Source organism: Eleutherodactylus coqui, chromosome 13 (genome assembly GCF_035609145.1).
Source record: "Eleutherodactylus coqui strain aEleCoq1 chromosome 13, aEleCoq1.hap1, whole genome shotgun sequence".
In the NCBI taxonomy this organism is placed as follows: domain Eukaryota; kingdom Metazoa; phylum Chordata; class Amphibia; order Anura; family Eleutherodactylidae; genus Eleutherodactylus; species Eleutherodactylus coqui.
Window position 1 is genome coordinate 125801434 of NC_089849.1, and position 23732 is coordinate 125825165.

The 23732-nt window shown below is 54.4% G+C and overlaps 2 protein-coding genes across 5 annotated transcripts; one reads left to right on the plus strand and one right to left on the minus strand.

The window, feature by feature from the left end:
• Window positions 1–467: 467 nt before the first annotated feature.
• Window positions 468–7149, minus strand: LOC136588019 (uncharacterized). Its single transcript, XM_066586910.1, has 3 exons — window positions 7106–7149; window positions 3195–3319; window positions 468–1429 (listed from the first exon to the last, which is right to left on the minus strand). Exons 2-3 carry the CDS (start codon window positions 3290–3292, stop codon window positions 853–855), a joined length of 675 nt encoding a protein of 224 aa, XP_066443007.1. The 5' UTR covers window positions 3293–3319; window positions 7106–7149; the 3' UTR covers window positions 468–852.
• A 26-nt stretch (window positions 7150–7175) lies between these two features.
• Window positions 7176–22642, plus strand: CNTF (ciliary neurotrophic factor). 4 transcript variants are annotated; one of them, XM_066586911.1, is made up of 3 exons: window positions 7176–7262; window positions 14753–14922; window positions 21944–22642. In XM_066586911.1, exons 2-3 carry the CDS (start codon window positions 14818–14820, stop codon window positions 22421–22423), a joined length of 585 nt encoding a protein of 194 aa, XP_066443008.1. In that variant the 5' UTR covers window positions 7176–7262; window positions 14753–14817; the 3' UTR covers window positions 22424–22642. The 4 variants fall into 4 exon arrangements, with proteins under 4 accessions (XP_066443008.1, XP_066443009.1, XP_066443010.1 ...); XM_066586912.1 differs by lacking the exon at window positions 7176–7262 and adding an exon at window positions 7275–7491; XM_066586913.1 differs by lacking the exon at window positions 7176–7262 and adding an exon at window positions 7275–7429.
• Window positions 22643–23732: the final 1090 nt, after the last annotated feature.

The window sequence follows — 23732 nt, forward strand, 5'->3', positions numbered from 1 at the left end:
GCCAAGGTGACCGGGCTCGGGCTCACGGGAGGCCAAGGTGACCGGGCTCGGGCTCACGGGAGGCCAAGGTGACCGGGCTCGGGCTCACGGGAGGCCAAGGTGACCGGGCTCGGGCTCACGGGAGGCCAAGGTGACCGGGCTCGGGCTCACGGGAGGCCAAGGTGACCGGGCTCGGGCTCACGGGAGGCCAAGGTGACCGGGCTCGGGCTCATGGATTTTGGCCATGTAATACGAGCAGAGTCGCTAAAAAAAGTCTATAATGCTTTGGCAGATTAGTGGCAAAAGAAGACCTGGATGCCAAAGAACACGATGGCTGATACTGTCAAAGCTGATACTGGCATGGATATCACACAACTGAAAGAGGCAAAACCGAAAAACATGGAGGGAGCTCGCCTCTAGGGTGGCCGAGGGTCGGTAATGACTAAACAGCTAACAACAACAGACGTTTTGGTAAGAGTTCTGCCAAGTGAATGTTACAGTTTTTTAATATTAATGTCTCACCTTGATCACCTCATATGAAATTGGGGGAAAAGTGGATTACGTGAGACTAGAGCTAAAAATCTATGCGAGAGCAGTGTCCTATAAGCAGCGGTCAACAAATATATAGAAATCTGGACTCAAGGATCGAGGTGCGCTATCTAAGTATTTACAGGGATCTGCTCTACACTTATGTGTAACCGCCGAGAACAGAAGGAGAATTTGGGAAGAGCTTGGAAGGGCAACTACCACATAGACTGCTTAAAAATATATCACACCGTATATTTATGGAAAATTATTAGGAGAGAAGAAAACTACAGTTCATAAATAAGGTTATTCTGCATATACGGTATGGGGCATAGGGGGAGCGGACATTTATACCGCCCATGGTCTCTCAGCTGTTATTTGCTTTTGGTAGCTTTTTAAGGACCTTTTAGGGGGAACCAGTGTGTCACTGAGTCCAGGCTTTTTCCTCTTCCCATTATCATTTTGAGGTCCTCCGCCTTGTTCTTCTTCAGTCACTCCACCATGTGTCTCTGAAGATGTATTGCTTGAATCAATGATCTCTCGCTGTGCGGAGGATGAGCTTCCCTGAGGCAAGTCACTAGCATGGCTGTATTTGCATTTGGTTCCATAACGGCATCGGCCATCTCTCTGGTAAGCAAGGCAGACACCCTTCCCACCCTTTGCCCAGTTGCCATCACTCAGCTTGACATGCCGTTCCAAGATGCTTAGCTGTGCCTTCTTCTCACACTGGAAGGGGTTAGAGAACACACTGCTGGGACTCAAGCCACTCTGGATCCCAAGACAAGGAGCGGGGAGCTTGAAGGAGGGGAGAGGAGAAGAGAGGGGAGCGGGAGGCTCCCGCGCCTCGTTATCCTTAGAACCGTCCGCCTCCTCTTCACTGCTGGAGGCGGCATCCACCGAGAAACTCGACTTTGATGAAGTTAGACTGAAAGAAAGTTTAAAAAAAAAAGGATTAGACTTGGAGAATCTTGGACAGCAACACGGATTCCTGAAGACGGGCAAATACACTTATTGTTTGGGGAGGCGGGAGGTTAATGGGGAAACCAGTGATCCTGCCGTTGTCGTACGGGAGACACGATATAAACGACATGTTATTATACGGAAGGTCAGCCCCATTAGGCCAAAACAAGTCTATATAGTTTATCTGTAACTTTCACTTTTCATTTCCACATTTTTTCCGTCTTCCCATCTGTGACGGCTTGTTTATCGGATGCGCGGACGGTCTCATCGCTACCATTTTGGGGAGCAGACAAAGTTGATTATTGATATTTATTGTGTTTCTATGAGAAAGACTATTAAAAAAACAAAAGAAAAACGTACTACCTGATTTTTTTTTATTTTAAAGCCGATTATCTGCAGGGCATTTGATGCGTTCTCCTTATTTTGAGGGTCAGAATTATTATGGTAATATCAAAATAATATATTATTGTCTTTTTTTACTACATTTCTCAGTGGATGTTTTCGGAGATACAGAAGGTTTTGTTCTTTATCGGAGGGTTGAGCTTCCTATTGCTTCCATTCTGGGGGGCATGCAGTTTTTTGATTTCTTTTTATTCCACTTCTTGGGATGCAGGATTATCGAAATCAGCCATTCTCACAATGCTGCGCACGATGCGGGACAGCCAAGAGCCACTTTATACTACGGGCTGCTACAGATACAATTTTGGAGGCTTTTTGTTTTTGCATTTTTCCGATCATAAAATCTGTTTTATTAAAAAAGGCAATTTTTTTTGAGTTTTCTTCTTTTAACATGAAAACTTTCTCCTTTTTTTAACCACATTGTTTTGTCCCACAAGGGCACTTGAAGATGCCACCATCTGACGGCTTAGACCATGCACTGCTCTACTTGTGTTATGCACCGTATTACTACAGACTGGTCTTCAGCAAATAACTGACCCCGACAGGCACGGAGGCTATGAGTTCACCTCCAGTTGCCATGGCATCTGTAGGGTTAATTAGCCCAGATCACAGCGAAGCTCGATCCTGACTGCTGCTGTGGGACGCCGGCTATCAGATACAGCTGCGATCTCGCTTCGGGTACTCAGGGCTCAGCTTCCAAGCCCCCTCGTAACCAGCGCTGTACATGCATGGAGCGATCTGGGAACTACTGACACGCTGCGCCGCACATGTGTGGAGCGTGCTGGATGCGGCCTGTAGCAACCAGTCCTAGGATGGAAGCATGCATGTGCAGACCAGAAGGAAGAGGGGGACTGCAGGGACGTTCTGTGCAGCGTTACGCCTGCTTTGCTCTGCACTCGCATTTCCTCCCCCCCCCCCCCCCCCCCGGACTGCGCAGTCAAAACCAATTTCAGTATTTCTGGACAATCCCTTTAAGGGGCTTTTAGCAGAATAGACCTCAGCTATTCATTGGAGGTGATAAAAGTCTGATCAGTAGGGGTCTCACTGCCAAGACCCCCGGATCCTGAGAGAAGGGGAGGGGGTCCTTTGTCCCCTCTTCCTCCTCACTGCACCCCTGGAAGTAAGGAGATGGAATGAAGCGGCCTGAGGCCCCCCGTAGCAGGAACTCGACAGGAAGGCTCTATTGTAAGTCCTTGAAGAGGACTGTTTGTACAAGCAAGCCATGAACTGCGCCATTCTCCACTCGTATGACCGCCATTATAAGGGGGATCGGAAAAAACTACGCCGAGCAGAAGGATTTCACCAAAGACCCCAAGATCACAATTTCTCACCACAATGTTCTGCCGGCCGCTTCATCCTCATCGTCATCATCAGAGCTGGAGGAGTTGTATCCGGACAGAAGCCCCAGTGATGATGGCGTCGAGGTCATCGCTTCCTGACCGGATCCAGAAGACCCCTACAGGACAAAGGGACTCGGATAACCACACATCGGGCAGCGGTGGTCCAGTCACAAATAGCCCAACAACGTGCAGATCCACATTGTACAAATAACACGACCCCCCCGCTGGAGCGCAGTCTGAGCCCATGGTCCGTGGAGCTGGGGGCTACGGACCCTGATGATTGCTGTATCAGACCAACTACCGTGGCGAGCTGCAACATCTCCTGCCTCCAGGTAGTTGGGGTGGCTCCTCTAAACGTTGCAGTATAAACACTCTTCCATCATCTAGTTTAGTGAATGCCCAGAACTTACCGTCAGTCACCCCCCCACCCCCCCCGAGCCCGAACCACTTACCCATCAGGTCAGTCACCCCCCCCCCCGAGCTCGAACCACTTACCCGTCAGACACCCCCCTCTGATCCCGAACCACTTACCCATCAGGTCAGTCAACCCTCCCGAGCCCGAACCACTTACCCGTCAGTCACCCCACCCCCCCGAGCCCGAACCACTTACCCGTCCAGTCACCCCCCCCCGAGCCCGAACCACTTACCCGTCCAGTCACCCCCCCCCCGAGCCCGAACCACTTACCCGTCAGTCACCCCCCCCCGAGCCCGAACCACTTACCCGTCAGTCACCCCCCCCGAGCCCGAACCACTTACCCGTCAGCCACCCCCCCCTGAACCACTTACCCGTCAGTCACCCCCACGAGCCCGAACCACTTACCCGTCAGTCACCCCCCCGAGCCACTTACCCGTCAGCCACCCCCCCGAACCACTTACCCGTCAGTCACCCCCCCCCGAACCACTTACCCGTCCAGTCACCCCCCCCCCCGAGCCCGAACCACTTACCCGTCCAGTCACCCCCCCCGAGCCCGAACCACTTACCCGTCCAGTCACCCCCCCGAGCCCGAACCACTTACCCGTCAGCCACCCCCCCGAACCACTTACCCGTCAGTCACCCCCCCGAGCCCGAACCACTTACCCGTCAGTCACCCCCCCGAGCCCGAACCACTTATCCGTCAGTCACCCCCCCGAGCCCGAACCACTTACCCGTACAGTCAGCCCCCCCGAGCCCGAACCACTTACCCGTCCAGTCACCCCCCCCGAGCCACTTACCCGTCCAGTCACCCCCCCGGAGACCGAACCACTTACCCGTCAGCCACCCCCCCGAACCACTTACCCGTCAGTCACCCCCCCCCGAGCCCGAACCACTTACCCGTTAGTCACCCACCCGAGCCCGAACCACTTACCCGTCAGTCACCCCCCGAGCCCGAACCACTTACCCGTCAGTCACCCCCCCCGAGCCCGAACCACTTACCCGTCAGTCACCCCCCCCGAACCACTTACCCGTCAGTCACCCCCCCGAGCCCAAACCACTTACCCATGTGTGTCCCCCCCCTTGCCCGAACCACTTACCCGTCAGTCACCCCCCGAGCCCGAACCACTTACCCGTCAGTCACCCCCCCCGAGCCCGAACCACTTATCCGTCAGTCACCCCCCCCGAGCCCGAACCACTTATCCGTCAGTCACCCCCCCGAGCCCGAACCACTTATCCGTCAGTCACCCCCCCCCCCCGAGCCCGAACCACTTATCCGTCAGTCACCCCCCCCCCGAGCCCGAACCACTTATCCGTCAGTCACCCCCCCGAGCCCGAACCATTTATCCGTCAGTCACCCCCCCGAGCCCGAACCACTTATCCGTCAGTCACCCCCCCGAGCCCGAACCACTTACCCGTCAGTCACCCCCCCGAGCCCGAACCACTTACCCGTCAGTCACCCCCCCCCCGAGCCCGAACCACTTACCCGTTAGTCACCCCCCCGAGCCCGAACCACTTACCCGTCAGTCACCCCCCCGAGCCCGAACCACTTATCCGTCAGTCACCCCCCCCGAGCCCGAACCACTTACCCGTCAGTCACCCCCCCGAGCCTGAACCACTTACCCGTCAGTCACCCCCCCCCCGAGCCTGAACCACTTACCCGTCAGTCACCCCCCCCCCCCGAGCCTGAACCACTTACCCGTCAGTCACCCCCGAGCCCGAACCACTTACCCGTCAGTCACCCCCCCGAGCCCGAACCACTTACCCGTCAGTCACCCCCCCGAGCCCGAACCACTTACCCGTCAGTCACCCCCCCGAGCCCGAACCACTTACCCGTCAGTCACCCCCCCGAGCCCGAACCACTTACCCGTCAGTCACCCCCCCCCGAACCACTTACCTGTCAGTCACCCCCCTCGAACCCGAACCAGTTACCCGTCAGTCAACCCCCCTAACCCAAACCAGTTACCCGTCAGTCACTCCCCCCCCCGAGCCCGAACCAGTTACCCGTCAGTCACCCCCCCTGAGCCCGAACCAGTTACCCGTTATCAACCCCCCTCAAGCGCGAACAAGTTACCCATCAGTCACCCCCCCCCCCCAAGCCCAAACCAGTTACCCATCAGTCACCCCACAAGACGGAATCAGTTACCCGTCAATCACCACACAAGCTGAACGCTCTCAAACACACAGAAACCCAACAACGCCATATTTGTCGCCCGTGTACCCAAGAGATGGCAGCACCGCGGCTCGCCCCACAAGACGACAACGGCGCCCCCCCATGGGGAAATATACATTACGAGGGTCTGCATTGGCGACAAGAAGATCCTTGTTTATTAAGCGGTAAATCTAAAGTTGTGGACTCGGCCCCCGACAATCCCAGCGCCTCGCGGTCACCCCTGTGAGAACGGAGAAACCAAAACCCCAAAACTGGGAAATTACTGTATTTACCCCAAATTAATTTTTAAAACCTATTTTAATACATTGTATGGTGCTTCTACGTCCCGCGGCGGGGGAAGGGGGGGGCATCCTCGGGGTGTATGGTGCCCATCCCACCGCACCGTTCACGCCGATTGCGGCTGTTAACCCTCTCAGTTCTGACAGCAGCATATAAATGCCCCAGACGGTGTTTAAAGGAGATGTCCCGCGCCGAAACGGGTTTTTTTTTTTTTAAACCCCCCCCCCGTTCGGCGCGAGACAACCCCGATGCAGGGGTTAAAAAAACCACCCGCACAGCGCTTACCTGAATCCCGGCGGTCCGGCGTCTTCATACTCACCTGCTGAAGATGGCCGCCGGGATCTTCTACCTTCGTGGACCGCAGCTCTTCTGTGCGGTCCACTGCCGATTCCAGCCTCCTGATTGGCTGGAATCGGCACGTGACGGGGCGGAGCTACACGGAGCCGCTCTCTGGCACGAGCGGCTCCATAGAAGACTGCTGAAGACCCGGACTGCGCAAGCGCGGCTAATTTGGCCATCGGAGGCCAAAAATTAGTCGGCTCCATGGGAACGAGGACGCCAGCAACGGAACAGGTAAGTAAAAAACTTTTTATAACTTCTGTATGGCTCATAATTAATGCACAATGTACATTACAAAGTGCATTATTATGGCCATACAGAAGTGTATAGACCCACTTGCTGCCGCGGGACAACCCCTTTAAGGGTCCAGACTGCCCCCCATGATGGGACTATGAGGTGCCATTCGGTTGCCACGGCAGCGTGGGGCCTACAGTGATGGGGGGCTTGGCTGCGACTGGGTGCATGGAGGTGACAGCCACCAACAATGTCACCTTGTGCCCCAAGAGGCGGGCTGGGACGTCACATCATCCACAAGGTGAGGCCGTAGAACGATTTTTATAGTCACTGTTTTAGTGTGGGCACCGGGGGACCCCCGGGATGACCCCACAATGCTACAGCCCTGTGTGAGGAACCAAGCCCGCCTCCCCGGTAACGGAACAGAATCACACCCCGCCGGGAACCCTTTGTCCCTCTATTTACCTTTTCGCTCCTCCTGCCTTCGTCATCAATACGCGCCGACGACAGTGACGTCATCTGTGCGCCACAGTGGGCGGGGCTTCTGTGATGACGTCGCCGGAAAAGGTTTGCTATATTGCCGGCCGTCACGTGACTCCCGATGTCTGGTTGCCCTGGAGATGTGAGCGCTGGGTGTGGTCGGGAAGCTTCTCTATGGGGTCTCCGGCTTCTGCATGTTGGGGTGGATGCCGGTTACCGTCCGGGTCTCCCTTACGTGTACACAGAGCCAGACAGTCACACAACATGGGGGGCACATAGGGGACTGACTGCTCTGTGTGGGGACCACAGGTGGGGCTCGTCGTACTGCGAGAGGGCCACAGGTGGGGTCTCGTGTTGTGTGAGGGTCACAGGTAGGTGGGGGGCTCGTGCTGCGAGAGGGCCACAGGTAGGGTCTCGTGTTGTGTGGGGGCCACAGGGGGGGGGGCTCGTTGTATTGCGTGGGGTATTTCCACTGCTTTCTCCCCTACACCGTGGGATTTGGTTTGGGGGTTACATCACGGGCGCCGGACCCCCAAACAGAGCCGTTGTCCTTAGTGGCCGGCCGCCGTGTCTGCGGAGGTCTGTCAGTTTGTGTTGTATCTGCAGTGTAGAATAAGGTGGTGGGCTGCAGTCTAACCCAACCTGCTGGCCGCCTCACTGGCCCAGACCTCCCTGCTCTCATGTATTCACCCTCTGGGGGGTTCCCAACAGACGCCCAAGGGAACCTCTGGAATGAACGGTGCGTTCTGGCTGACCTCGGGAGGGGGGGGGGGCACGGTGCGTTCTGGCTGACCTCGGGAGGGGGGGGCACGGTGCGTTCTGGCTGACCTCGGGAGGGGGGGGGGGGCACGGTGCGTTCTGGCTGACCTCAGGGGGGGGGGCACGGTGCGTTCTGGCTGACCTCGGGAGGGGGGGGGGGCACGGTGCGTTCTGGCTGACCTCGGGAGGGGGGGGGGCACGGTGCGTTTGGCTGACCTCGGGAGGGGGGGGGGGACGGTGCGTTCTGGCTGACCTCGGGAGGGGGGGGGGACGGTGCGTTCTGGCTGACCTCGGGAGGGGGGGGGGACGGTGCGTTCTGGCTGACCTCGGGAGGGGGGGGGGACGGTGCGTTCTGGCTGACCTCGGGAGGGGGGGGGGACGGTGCGTTCTGGCTGACCTCGGGAGGGGGGGGGGACGGTGCGTTCTGGCTGACCTCGGGAGGGGGGGGGGACGGTGCGTTCTGGCTGACCTCGGGAGGGGGGGGGGACGGTGCGTCTGGCTGACCTCGGGAGGGGGGGGGGGACGGTGCGTTTCTGGCTGACCTCAGGGAGGGGGGGGGGGACGGTGGCGTTCTGGCTGACCTCGGGAGGGGGGGGGGGGACGGTGCGTTCTGGCTGACCTCGGAGGGGGGGGGGGACGGTGCGTTCTGGCTGACCTCGGGAGGGGGGGGGGGACGGTGCGTTCTGGCTGACCTCGGGAGGGGGGGGGGACGGTGCGTTCTGGCATGACCTCGGGAGGGGGGGGGGGACGGTGCGTTCTGGCTGACCTCGGGGAGGGGGGGGGGGGGACGGTGCGTTCTGGCTGACCTCGGGAGGGGGGGGGGGCACGGTGCGTTCTGGCTGACCTCGGAGAGGGGGGGGGGCACGGTGCGTTCTGGCTGACCTCGGGAGGGGGGGGGGCACGGTGCGTTCTGGCTGACCTCGGGAGGGGGGGGGGCACGGTGCGTTCTGGCTGACCTCGGGAGGGGGGGGGGCACGGTGCGTTCTGGCTGACCTCGGGAGGGGGGGGGGGGCACGGTGCGTTCTGGCTGACCTCGGGAGGGGGGGGGGGCACGGTGCGTTCTGGCTGACCTCGGGAGGGGGGGGGGGGGCACGGTGCGTTCTGGCTGACCTCGGGAGAGGGGGGGGGGGCACGGTGCGTTCTGGCTGACCTCGGGAGGGGGGGGGGCACGGTGCGTTCTGGCTGACCTCGGGAGGGGGGGGGGGCACGGTGCGTTCTGGCTGACCTCGGGGGGGGGGGGGGGGGCACGGTGCGTTCTGGCTGACTTTCGGCGGGGGGGGGGGCACGGTGCGTTCTGGCTGACCTCGCGGGGGGGGGCACGGTGCGTTCTGGCTGACCTCGCGGGGGGGGGGGGCACGGTGCGATCTGGCTGACTTTGGGGGGCACGGTGATGCCAGTAGTACTTTAATATTCTCAGTATATAATAGCATTACTCCAGTGATACACACACAGCTGTAACGACTTGTGTCATATATTCCATGTTATTTTGACCTAGTAAATGGGGTAGAGGAGCGCCCTGCTGTGTGGTGACAGGCTGTGTTACCTGAGGGCCCGCCCTGTGGCCTCCTAGTAAATGGGGTAGAGGAGCGCCCTGCTGTGTGGTGACAGGCTGTGTTACCTGAGGGCCCGCCCTGTGGCCTCCTAGTAATGGGGTAGAGGAGCGCCCTGCTGTGTGGTGACAGGCTGTGTTACCTGAGGGCCAGCCCTGTGGCCTCCTAGTAAATGGGGTAGAGGAGCGCCCTGCTGTGTTGTGACAGGCTGTGTTACCTGAGGGCCGACCCTGTGGCCTCCTAGTAAATGAGGTAGAGGAGTGCCCTGCTGTGTGGTGACAGAGCTGAGTTACCTGAGGGCCGGCCCTGTGGCCTCCTAGTAAATGCGGTAGAGGAGTGCCCTGCTGTGTGGTGACAGGCTGTGTTACCTGAGGGCCGGCCCTGTGGCCTCCCTAGTAAATGAGGTAGAGGAGTGCCCTGCTGTGTGGTGACAGGCTGAGTTACCTGAGGGCCGGCCCTGTGGCCTCCTAGTAAATGAGGTAGAGGAGCGCCCTGCTGTGTGGTGACAGGGCTGAGTTACCTGAGGGCCGGTCCTGTGGCCTCCTAGTAAATGGGGTAGAGGAGCGCCCTGCTGTGTGGTGACAGGCTGTGTTACCTGAGGGCCCGCCCTGTGGCTTCCTAGTAAATGGGGTAGAGGAGCGCCCTGCTGTGTGGTGACAGGCTGTGTTACCTGAGGGCCCGCCCTGTGGCCTCCTAGTAAATGCGGTAGAGGAGCGCCCTGCTGTGTGGTGACAGGCTGTGTTACCTGAGGGCCCGCCCTGTGGCCTCCTAGTAAATGGGTAGAGGAGCGCCCTGCTGTGTGGTGACAGGCTGTGGTTACCTGAGGGCCGGCCCTGTGGCCTCCTAGTAAATGAGGCAGAGGAGCGTCCTGCTGTGTGGTGACAGGCTGTGTTACCTGAGGGCCCGCCCTGTGGCCTCCTAGTAAATGAGGTAGAGGAGCGTCCTGCTGTGTGGTGACAGGCTGTGTTACCTGAGGGCCGGCCCTGTGGCCTCCTAGTAAATGAGGTAGAGGAGCGCCCTGCTGTGTGGTGACAGGCTGAGTTACCTGAGGGCCGGCCCTGTGGCCTCCTAGTAAATGAGGTAGAGGAGCGCCCTGCTGTGTGGTGACAGGCTGTGTTACCTGAGGGCCGGCCCTGTGGCCTCCTAGTAAATGCGGTAGAGGAGTGCCCTGCTGTGTGGTGACAGGCTGTGTTACCTGAGGGCCGGCCCTGTGGCCTCCTAGTAAATGAGGTAGAGGAGTGCCCTGCTATGTGGTGACAGGCTGAGTTACCTGAGGGCCGGCCCCTGTGGCCTCCTAGTAAATGAGGTAGAGGAGTGCCCTGCTGTGTGGTGACAGGGCTGAGTGTTAACCTGGCTAGGGCCCGGCCCTGTGGCCTCCTAGTAAATGAGGTAGAGGAGCGCCCTGCTGTGTGGTGACAGGCTGTGTTACCTGAGGGCCGGCCCTGTGGCCTCCTAGTAAATGCGGTAGAGGAGTGCCCTGCTGTGTGGTGACAGGCTGTGTTACCTGAGGGCCGGCCCTGCGGCCTCCTAGTAAATGCGGTAGAGGAGCGCCCTGCTGTGTGGTGACAGGCTGTGTTACCTGAGGGCCGGCCGCCCTGTGGCCCTCTAGTAAATGCGGTAGAGGAGCGCCCTGCTGTGTGGTGACAGGCTGTGTTACCTGAGGGCCGGCCCTGTGGCCTCCTAGTAAATGCGGTAGAGGAGCGCCCTGCTGTGTGGTGACAGGCTGTGTTACCTGAGGGCCGGCCTGTGGCCTCCTAGTAAATGCGGTAGAGGAGCGCCCTGCTGTGTGGTGACAGGCTGTGTTACCTGAGGGCCAGCCCTGTGGCCTCCTAGTAAATGAGGTAGAGGAGCGCCCTGCTGTGTGGTGACAGGCTGTGTTACCTGAGGGCCGGCCCTGTGGCCTCCTAGTAAATGAGGTAGAGGAGCGCCCTGCTGTGTGGTGACAGGCTGTGTTACCTGAGGGCCGGCCCTGTGGCCTCCTAGTAAATGAGGTAGAGGAGCGCCATGCTGTGTGGTGACAGGCTGTGTTACCTGAGGGCCGGCCCTGTGGCCTCCTAGTAAATGGGGTAGAGGAGCGCCCTGCTGTGTGGTGACAGGCTGTGTTACCCTGAGGGCCGGCCCCTGTGGCCTCCTAGTAAATGAGGTAGAGGAGCGCCCTGCTGTGTGGTGACAGGCTGTGTTACCTGAGGGCCGGCCCTGTGGCCTCCTAGTAAATGAGGTAGAGGAGCGCCCTGCTGTGTGGTGACAGGCTGTGTTACCTGAGGGCCGGCCCTGTGGCCTCCTAGTAAATGGGTAGAGGAGCGCCCTGCTGTGTGGTGACAGGCTGTGTTACCTGAGGGCCGGCCCTGTGGCCTCCTAGTAAATGAGAGTAGAGGAGCGCCCCTGCTGTGTGGTGACAGGCTGTGTTACCTGAGGGGCCGGCCCTGTGGCCTCCTAGTAAATGAGGTAGAGGAGCGCCCTGCTGTGTGGTGACAGGCTGTGTTACCTGAGGGCCGGCCCTGTTGCCTCCTAGTAAATGCGGTAGAGGAGCGCCCTGCTGTGTGGTGACAGGCTGTGTTACCTGAGGGCCGGCCCTGTTGCCTCCTAGTAAATGCGGTAGAGGAGCGCCCTGCTGTGTGGTGACAGGCTGTGTTACCTGAGGGCCGGCCCTGTGGCCTCCTGCTTGTTCATGGGCCGGCCATCTGAGCCTCGCCCGTTGCAGCAGTTATCTGGGTGATGGATGAGTAACAATGGCGCGATGTGCTGATAGTGGGCCGGTCCACCGGAGGCGCCGTAGTTTACGGATCAGAAACCTGAAAACGTCCCAAGTACGAGGAGCGCTGTGAGGCCGCCGCCCACCGCGACAACCTCCTACTAGGGAAGAGCCCCGTATCACAAGCTGTCACCTTTCACACATAAGTAACAACCACATAGAATGCTCCAACAGCGCCCCTGATGGCTGTAATATGTAATAAAGCATTGTGTTGGGGAGGGGCTGTTATGGGGGGACAGTGGACAGCGGGGGGTTATTTACGATGGTTGCCATGCCAGAATCTTGGTATTAAACTAGTCGAAAAGGGGGCGTGGCTTGTTGGGAGCGGCTCTCTGGCCCTGACCGACAGATTTCTGATGGTGGTACCAGAGGGCCGTGCTGGGTCCTGGGGGCGTAGATGTGGTTTGGGGCCCTGTTATAGCCTGAGGGCGCCTCTTCACATGGTAGATGCCCGGTGTGCCACCCTTAGTGTATGCCCTCTTGTAGCAGGCCTGCGGGGGGATTCTGCTGCAGATCATCTCATCGTCTCGTTGCTGCCCTGTGTGCCACCCTTAGTGTATGCCCTCTTGTAGCAGGCTCGCGGGGGGATTCTGCTGCAGATCATCTCATCGTCTCGTTGCTGCCCTGTGTGCCACCCTTAGTGTATGCCCTCTTGTAGCAGGCTCGGGGGGGGTTTCTGCTGCAGATAATCTCATCGTCTCGTTGCTGCCCTGTGTGCCACCCTTAGTGTATGCCCTCTTGTAGCAGGCTCGGGGGGGGTTTCTGCTGCAGATAATCTCATCGTCTCGTTGCTGCCCTGTGTGCCACCCTTAGTGTATGCCCTCTTGTAGCAGGCTCGGGGGGGGGATTCTGCTGCAGATCATCTCATCGTCTCGTTGCTGCCCTGTGTGCCACCCTTAGTGTATGCCCTCTTGTAGCAGGCTCGGGGGGGATTCTGCTGCAGATCATCTCATCGTCTCGTTGCTGCCCTGTGTGCCACCCTTAGTGTATGCCCTCTTGTAGCAGGCTCGGGGGGGTTTCTGCTGCAGATCATCTCATCGTCTCGTTGCTGCCCTGTGTGCCACCCTTAGTGTATGCCCTCTTGTAGCAGGCTCGCGGGGGGATTCTGCTGCAGATCATCTCATCGTCTTGTTGCTGCCCTGTGTGCCACCCTTAGTGTATGCCCTCTTGTAGCAGGCTCGCGGGGGGATTCTGCTGCAGATCATCTCATCGTCTCGTTGCTGCCCTGTGTGCCACCCTTAGTGTATGCCCTCTTGTAGCAGGCTCGCGGGGGGATTCTGCTGCAGATCATCTCATCGTCTCGTTGCTGCCCTGTGTGCCACCCTTAGTGTATGCCCTCTTGTAGCAGGCTCGCGGGGGGATTCTGCTGCAGATCATCTCATCGTCTCGTTGCTGCCCTGTGTGCCACCCTTAGTGTATGCCCTCTTGTAGCAGGCTCGCGGGGGGATTCTGCTGCAGATCATCTCATCGTCTCGTTGCTGCCCGGTGTGCCACCCTTAGTGTATGCCCTCTTGTAGCAGGCCTGCGGGGGGATTCTGCTGCAGATCATCTCATCGTCTCGTTGCTGCCCTGTGTGCCACCCTTAGTGTATGCCCTCTTGTAGCAGGCCTGCGGGGGGATTCTGCTGCAGATCATCTCATCGTCTCGTTGCTGCCCTGTGTGCCACCCTTAGTGTATGCCCTCTTGTAGCAGGCCTGCGGGGGGATTCTGCTGCAGATCATCTCATCGTCTTGTTGCTGCCCTGTGTGCCACCCTTAGTGTATGCCCTCTTGTAGCAGGCTCGGGGGGGATTCTGCTGCAGATCATCTCATCGTCTCGTTGCTGCCCTGTGTGCCACCCTTAGTGTATGCCCTCTTGTAGCAGGCTCGGGGGGGATTCTGCTGCAGATCATCTCATCGTCTTGTTGCAAAAAAGCCCATTTGAGGATTTAAAAATTGCTGTGTATTTTCAGCGCAAATCTGTATCAGTATCTGCATGTAACGTGGCCCGGAGATCACAGCGATGCCACCCACTTCGGTGCTACGACTATACCAAATCCATTCCAGTCTCTGGGCCGGTGTCACGGGGGCGGGGGGGGGGGGGGGGTGGGAGTGAAAACACACAATTCTGATCCAATCATTTTGCAGCATGTTCGTTCTGTTTGCAATATCACTCATCGTCTTCAATGGGGCCGGCGGCAGCGCAGACGGGGGATGGGAGAACTCTGCCATCTTCTGCTGCAGCTGTGACAGCACTGGCTCATGACTGGGGGGGGTGAAGGGTTTTCCCGTAATGATGTAAAGCTGTTTTCACATGAAACCGCCTTGTATCCACCGGGGTTTCCCATTGTGGAACGTGCAGTATCGGGCCTTGAATCACAGCCGGATCTCTCCCTCATCCGTGTGAAACTAGCCTTTAGGAGTGTTGGAGAATGGCAGCCGCCGCCGCCTGCCGCCGCACACTGCACATACAACATGGAGTACATTGTCAGTAGCCACGTTCATTTATCAGGCAGATAGGTAAGGGTGAAAAACAAATACATTTCTGTGTCTGCTGTATAAAAGCTTCTCGCCCTCCTCTGATCTCTGACAGGACCCGTGAGGAGGCGACAGCAGCGGCTACAGCAACGTTCCCTGTGAGCGCCAAGACTGGGTGTCATGGTGGTCCGAGGAGTAGGACCTGAGCCAACCAGTAACTGCGGACACGTCGGATCTGCAGGATGGTGGACGGACGCAGCCGGGTATGTAGGATACGCACACAAGGTAAGTCTGCAGCGAAAATTGCATCCAGACATCTTGGTTCAGACTTGCTGCGTCTCTTTAACCCATGCGGGGGCTTGACTACCCCGCTGGTCTCTTCTGCCATCTCTACCCCACGTGTCTTCACAAGGGAGGGAGGAGATGATACCTGCTGAGTGTGATGGTTGGTAGTTAGCTGCAGCGCCCCCCGCAGAATCTGCCTCAATTGGGATTTGCAGTTTTGACTTCCCCATTAATGTTGATTGGGAAAATCTCAATTTACTCGCTGTGGATTTCTTGGAGTCTCATCCGCCTGACTCGCACCGTAATGTGTATACACAAATCCATGCACCCCAAACGGGACTATATCCTTGTAGCGGGCGGTCCTGAAGTGGTGAGGGATCTTTATCGGGCCTGCAAGGGGATAATTCAATCGAATAGCTTCTCCAAGATTGTGCATGCTGTCCTTCCAGACAGGTAGTCACTTACCCCCGGCAGCCCAGGTAAGAGAAGGGGCGCTGGCTGCCATGATTGGCACATTGTTAGGTGCCCGGCTGCTGGAACTCTTATTGGTTATTGTGGCTTGCAGCGTTGTGTGTTCTACTGGGATCGGCTCTTCTCATGACATTAAGGACATTGGGTTTCGGGAGGGGGGCCTTGACCTGTATACAGTTTGGTCCTGAAGCATTTGGACAGCGACACAATTTTAGTGCAGTGGATTTGAAACCAAGCCGTCAGGATGAGGTTGAAGTGTAGATTTTTAGCTTAAATTCAAGGAATTTAACAAAAATTTGGCATTAAAGAGGTTCTCCCATCTCAGCAAGTTGACCCCTATCCACAGGACAGGGCATTGCTTGCTGATTGGTGGGGGTTCAACCACTGGGGCCCCCACCGACCTCAAGATGTTGTCAAGTCCTGATCCCTTCAGTGGGACTTCCGGAGATGGTGGGGTTCATGTACTCGGCAGTCCCTGTGAAGTGAGGCGTGCGTACGTGGCTACCGCTGCCAGGACTTTGGGACTCTTCAGCGAGGAGACATTAGGAGCGGTGGGTCCAGAGTGTCTGACAATGTAATGCCCTGCTCCCGCTGTGCCCCTCAGAAGGTCAGATAAATAATGTCACATTAGGCCATCGAGGCGCCGGCTGTTTACACACATCACACAACTGGGGGTCTTTACTGAATGTCTTTCACTTCTGTTTTCTTCCTTTGCCCTTTCTATCTGCCTACGCTCTGGTGACAATAGTGACCTTATTTCTTGCTCTGCATCAGCTTTTGAGTGAGTCATGTTGCATTCCAGCTCCGTCCCGGGGGTCTTACACCGGGGGTCGTAGGTGGTACCCGGCTCATACTGAGAAAAAGCCCCCTGAAGGGCAGTCGCCAATGACAAACTGTTTGTGATCTGTGGAATGAGAGTGTTAATGCCGCTACCGCTCTGCGTTGCTCACCCGTCTCTCTTTCTCTCTCTCCCGCCTCCCCCTTGCATTCTGCTTTGTTGCTCGCTCTCTAGTACTGCTGACCCTTCAGTTATAGCGCTGCCGGGGCTTAGAGCATCTCTGCTGTCCCTTCTAAACACGCTAACCCTATGATGGACTCTGAGGCGCAGAACACGGATCTCTACTCGCGTGTCATTCATCAGCTGCGACAAATTCGTGTGGACCTCCTGCTTCTGACGGAGCTATATGTGAGCCAACTGTGTGTTTGTGGAATTGTTTGCATGCCTTGTTTGTACCTGTCTGATACTCATGAACGTCCCGCAGAGTACAGCGATGGTTGGTCAGACTCCATCTTTACTTAACATTGCCTCTGCAGTCATCAAATGCACATTTTTAATTCCCCTTCAACCTATGCAATATTGCGATAAATGTCGCTCCCAGGAACCGCCGCCGAGCGGGCTCGCTGCTGACTAAGGACAAGGCGGCTCGCTTCATCAACACAAAGTACTCGCGGGTCGTACATGAGTGACACGTGCGTACTGAGAAATTAGTTTATGGGAAAAATTGCAATTTTAGTGCAATTCGCTGAAATTTTGTCCAGTTTTTGGTGCAATCTAGGTGACACCTCCCTATTTGGACAAGTTGGAAAAACTGTCTGTAAATGTCTAAACCCGTAATAAATGTGGCGCATCATGTAAGGCCGTCTTACTAGTAGAGGCACGGGTTAGCAATAACGCATCCGTCATCTGGACGTTATACCTCGGAGTACAAGAAAGTAATGAAACTGCGTTACCAAAATTCCGGATTTTCCTTGCTGGCCCTAAAACTAATGTTAAAGGTGGCATTTTAGTAAATTCTAGGCAAGCTCCATGTGTAATTAGTCAGGTTGGGCTCCGTCCCGTTAACATTTATCGCTGATCTCCCCGGAAGCAGAGTTTTCTCGATCACTGTGCCTGCGGAGGAGTTCTGACGAGGCCATTTTGATGACCTTTTTTAGGGGATTTAGCGACTTAAATGGATTTGTGAATTCAGTTGTGTCTCATGCTGGTGGTAGGAAGGAAGACGACCTCTCATAAAACGGATTTGATGGTCATTCTTCCTGCAGAACTTCCCTAGAACTTTATCATCCTTCGGATAGTCCATCAATGTTTGCTAGTTGGGGTCAGACTCGCATTCACCTGAAAGGTCATGAGCTGCAGTACCAGGTAACGCCACATGGGGGCGTGCGGTTATGTCTATTTAAAGGGGTTATTTGGGATTTAAATACTGATGACCTCTCCTTAGGATAAGTCATCAATATCAGATTGGTGGGGGTCCGACTCTCGGCACTCCTGCTGATCAGCTGCTTAAAGAGGTCTCTTCTTCCACCTGTGAGCTCACTACTAGTGGATGTGCAGGCACTGCCGCTGTGTGATGTACAGCACTGTGCCTGGTATACAATGAAGAGGCTGCAGCACTTACCCGAGCACGGCGGTCCTTTAATAATTGTTAATCAGTGGGGAAAGGGGGGGGGGGGGGGGGTGACAATTGTCGGACCACTACCAACCTGATACTCATGATGTATCTTGCGGATAAGTTATTAGTATGTAAGTCCTGGATAACCCCTTCCCGCTGCAGGACGTAAATGTATGTTAGGAAATGTACGAAGGGAGATCACGCGGCGATCTCCCATCATACACCGTAGGCACCAACTGTTTCTAACCCAGCTGCAACTGCCCTGATCAGCCGCACTTTTGACAGCAGCATTTAAATTCCCCGAACGGCACCCTGCAATGAGATCGCAGGGAGTCGTGCGGGTGTCATGGCAGCTGGGGGCCTTCTGAAAGGCCCCAGGGCTGTCCTGGCAGAATGCCGATCAAGCTGTCCCCGTGGGGTGGCCTGATGGACTGCCTGCCTGATCGCAGTATGATGTAATGCTATGGCATTGCATGTTGTTGTCCCCTAGGAAACTAAAAAAAAGTAAAAACAAGTTCAATAAAGTTTTACTAATTGTAAAAAATAAAATAAAAATAGTTTAAATCACCTCATTTTGCCATATCTGTAATAAAAGAATCTAAATCATAGAACAAAAATACATGTTTGGTATCTCTGCGTCCGTAAAAGTCCAATCAATCAAAGTAACGCATTATTTACCTCGCACGGTGAACGTTGTCACAAAAAAAATTAAAGAACGCCAGAAATGCACTTTTTTTGGCCACCCTGTCTCCAAGAAAAAATGCTATAAAAACTGATCAAAAATGTTGTATGTAATCCAATATGGTGCCAATGGAAACTACTGGACGTCCCAAAAAAATGAGCCCTCGCACGACTTTGTCAACCAAAAAAAAAAAAAAAAGCTATTGTGCGCAGAAGATGGCGCCAGTAAATTATAAAAAAAATTAAATAAAATGTCTTTGAAAAAAAAAAAAAAGTAGTACGGCAACCCCCCCCCCCCCCCCCCCCCCCATATGTTTGGTATGGTAATAATCGTACTGATCCATAGAATAAAGATGTATTCTGGCCGCCATGCAGACGTATTATGTTGCTGGTTATTATACCCTACAGGCGCGCCGCAGGAGATGGAGGGAACGGTGTGCCTATCACTCTAGTTATGGTCCTCGCCACCTTCTGTAGGGCAAGTCCCAATGTGTGTAACTTGGTTCCCAAGCAATCTGGGCATGTATCCGGGCGGGACTAGGTAGGCTCTGATACCGCCCTAATGACTTGATGGCTGCCCTTCGATATAAGTTGCCACAATGCTGCCATCACTCTATGGAAAGTGGCCTATTCAGATCCTCCTCCCATCACCACATCAATAGCAATCATTCTGGAATATAGAAGGAGATCGTGCCTGGGAGTAAATTGTGGCATTTTTGTTGCAGTTTGTGCGCTGGAGAAACAAAGAAAGATGGCGGAATGTCACTTTTGATTTTATTTATTTTTTAGTTTTTCAGTACATTATATAGCACCATTGAAAACTACAACTCGTCCTGCAAAAAACAACAACAAGCCCTCATACAGCGACGGCGATGGATAAATAAAGGCGTTATGAGTTTTTAAAAGGGTGGAGGAAAAAATGAAAATGGAAGGGAAAAAAAAGGGCTGTCATTAAGGGGTTAAAGAGGATGGGTCTGCTCTGCTGTTATGTCTGTCTTAGTAAATACTTGTGGTACTGTTGTATCTTGACGCCACCAGAAGTGGTAGGTGTAGCCAAGTGTTAGGCTGCTTGACAGCCAGGTGACGCCCCTAGTACCTGATTGGCTGCACTCACCTCTCCGGGGCTGATTGGCTGCACTCACCCCTCCGCAGCTGTGTTTTGCGCGGGGCCCCTTAGAATGCTGTTGGCAGGCTGTGGTGAGTGATCCTGGGGCAGTGGCTTCTCGTCGCCTCCTCCTCTCTCTGACGTGTGGAGTGCTGCTGTGGGTAACGCTACGGTGTGTGGACTCCCAGGTCGGCATCTGCAGTGGAGGCACTGTGGCTTGTCGTAGTAATACTGCGGCGTGTGGGCTCCTGGCTGTGGCTTGTAGTTGTAACGCTGTGGTGTGTGGGCTCCCAGGTCAGCATTTACAGGGGCTGCAGGGGTTCACACTGCAGGGGAGAGTAGACACAGGAGGCAAGGTACTAGCGGCTGCGTGTGGGCTCCCAGGTTGGCATGTGCAGCGCCAAGGTGGTGGGGGTTCACACTGCAGGGAAGAGTACCTCACACAGGCGGCAGGGTCCTACTGGCAGCTGTGTGTGTGTGTGTTCAGACACCAGTGGCTAAGTTCCTAGGAGCGTGGAAGCAGTTTCTGCTAGGATGGAGGGTTAGGGTTAAGGGTAGTCTTACAGTTAGGCGTACATTAGCTGTAAATGCTTCCTGCGTTAGCAGATGATACTGTAGGCCTAACTGGTAAACTAACCCTCCATCCCAGCACTAACTCCTTCCACGCTCAGGCAGTCAGGAACTTTTCAGCCAATCAGGCATGGGGAGCGTCACCTGGCTGTCAAACAGCCTAACGCTTGACTACACCCACAACCTCCGGTGGCATCAAGATACAACCGTGCCAATACTTGTATTCCCAATGAGATGAAAATTCTACATTATATTGTTTTAGAAACCCTGTGCTGTACCTCTGTTGTTCCTCCTAGAAATGTAGGAATAAATTAACTGGGTGTTGGCATTCCCCTTGTTGAAAGACTGCATCCCCACAAATATATTTCCAGGAGGAACAGCACAATTTAGAGTTTTCATATAAGATGCTCCTGAATTGTTATATTGTGGGAAATGCATCTATTTAGTGAAACGGACCTAGCAGAACTAACAGGTTCTCTTTAACCCCATGAGGACCAGACAGCATCTGCTGGTTTAACTGCCCAGTTTTCTTTCCTTCAGCTAGCAAAATTTTTTTTTTTGGCATGACATATAGGGGGATGTTTTAATTTCTTTTTCACTGACTTTTTTCACTGGTTTTTAGCTTTATTAGGGGTAAAAAGCTAAAAAAAAAAAATTTGTAACATTTCTAGTTTTTATTTTAGTGTAGCATTGCAGCTTCTTGATTGTGCTAATGAGACATCCCAGAGGTTGGACCCCCACAGACTCAGATTGGTGGTCTGTCTCTAGAATATGCCATCATTGTACTGCCCGCTGAACCCCTCTAACTCAGTCTGGTGACCAGGATCCGCGCTCTTCGCACATTGTTGATGTGAATCATACCAATACAATTCCCCAATGGACACACAAGACCACAACTCGCTTCAAGCCGCAGGTTATGTGGCCTTAAGAATATTGTTAGGGTCTCAGAAATTCTGGACATGGCAAAAGACCTTTATTTTGCAGGTCGGTGGTGGGTCTTGCAGCTGGGATCTTCCCTATGGCCTGATTAATCCCTATAGGAACTCCAGTAAAAGGCTGCTGTCCTATGTTTACGGCCACCTTTATATTGTATACGTGTTACACATGTCAGTAGAAACCTGCAGAGCAAACTGTCAGCACTAAACAAGATGGAAGTATCTGATATATACACATCTTAGAGTAATGTGGTAGTTTATCTGTAACTACACTCATCATCCCCATAGCATCTACAAGCACCGCACTCTGATGAAGCCCCTAGCAACCAATCACAGCGCAGCTCTCGTTTCTTATACCGCTGAGGTAGAATGAAAGCTGCGCTGTGATTGGTTGCTATGGGCAGCTTATGGAAGCCATTGGAAAGAAAACCTAAGAGTGCAGTGCCTGGAGATATGTATACTGCGGTTGCCAGCTTAGATAGATAACCATCCTTGATTGGACTTTCTACTAGTATAACATCAGTGCCTATTATATATATATATATATATATATATATATATATACACATATACACATATACACATATACACATATACACATATACACATATACACATATACACATACACACACACACACTGCGGTTGCCGGCCTAAATAGATATAGCCTGGATTGGACGTCCTACTAGTATAACCGTGCCTGGAGGTTCTAACAATGTTACGCCCACATCTCCCATTATATTTGGGAATGGATATGGCTTGTAGACTATCCCCGTTTTCTCGCTTTATATCTTGCATACTTTGTGGTGGGATATATCGTATATAACATTTGTTTGGTGAACTTTCTTCCCCGTGTTTTCCTCACAGGTGGAAGCGCATGGACTTCATCATTTAAGCCACTTTGACTTCCCCGGAGGAAACGCATCAATGGACTCTGACACGTGGGCAGAGATGGCCATGGAAGAGCGGCTACTTGCTAATATAACTGCTTACTTGGACTTGGAGAGAAGATTGATTCAAGTCCTAGAAGAACAAGCGGACAGCCTCTTACAAGGAGAAGGGGCCCTGCATAGCGGTCTTCATAGCATTCTAAGACAAGTGTCCGCTTTGAGGTCCCAGCTGGAGCATCTTGGAACAACAGTGGGCCTAAAGAAACCGTTAGATGAAGACCTAGATGTCCTGGATGCAGCCTCGGGAGGAGCCTTCGAGAGGAAGGTCAGGGGCTTCCATGTTCTGAAGCAGCTGGCAAACTGGACAGTGAGAAGCATCAGAGACGTCCGAAAGCTGCAGGTGGAGAGGGGCAACCGGGCCCTGGGGGCGGACGCATCTGCAGAGAGCAGCCAGTAGCTAGGTCACTCAGAGCAAAGACCTGGAGGGCATGAAGCAGGTTCGGCACGTGTGAAGGGATGAAGACAGCTGGATTCTATACGGCCAATCGCTTTAACGCAAGAAATATATTTAAAGGGGCACTAACTTTTCAGAGGACTTCTGCCCATCCACTGGCTTGTGTTCGTCTCACTGTTTCTGTAATATACTTGCATTAAAAATGTTGCTTTAGTCTTTAAATCTCGTTTGAAATGTCTGCCACTAGGGGGCTCCCTTTCAGCCTCTCTGCAATCCACTCTGTGGTTGGGTACAGAGCTTCCTTATGTTTCCATAGCAACAGGGGGAGGAACTATCTTCACAGGCTGACAGGTCTGCAGACACTGTGGCATTAATCCCCACAATTTCTGCCTCTTCTGCTGTTACGGGGGGCGGCGGGTGCATACGTTACACAAATGCATAACCATTTGGCCAGAATGTCTCTAAAAGCCTGAATGTCCCGAGGGGGGGGGGGGGGGGGGGGTCAGACTGTCTCCCTACTGATTGGACCAGAGTCATGGGAATAAAGGGGAGGTGTACTACTGGCAGAATGCTAGGCTTGCTACTGACCCTTACAGTGGATTGCAGAAAAATGGTGAAGACCACCTGAAAATCAGAACTTGCAAACATGAAACTGTGCAAACAGCGGCAATTGTGCAGGAAAGGAGACCTGGTGGGCTTCAGAAAACTTTTTAAAAATTCAGCTTTAATTTAGGAAGACAAGTTAGCAATCGCTTCAGCCGCGGGAAAAGTCAGTCAATAGGACTGTCTAATGTTAAAAACGCATCACACAAAAATCGCAAGTTCGTGCTCTGCGAGTAAAAAGAGGCTCCGTAGGAAGATAAAGAAACGCAGAAAGATGCAACATCGCACGAGTGAAACCATCACAAGTGTGAAGAAAATGATTGATCTTGTAATTCATCCCTTCTTCCTCGCTCTCACATGGTGTTTTTATAGCCCATGTGAGACCACCCTTACTTTCATATCGTTATAAAGGTAATAAAGAGATTTTCTGAGAATTCCCTGTGCTAACCTATCCTGAGCCTATTTGATTGGCAGGGGTCCACAACTCAGAAACCCCAGCGATCAGTTGATCCTCTGCCACATTGTGGTCGGGGCCGGAAGTGTAATAAAAAGCATTGCTCCCACTGATTTCAGTGGGAGTGATGCCTTCCATTACACATTTTGCTCCAAGCCCAATGCTGACGTCTGGCTGTGTCGCACTGCCAGCGGGCCAGAAGATCAACTTATCTGCAGGGATCCTGAGTGCTGGCGCCACCGCCAATCCACTATT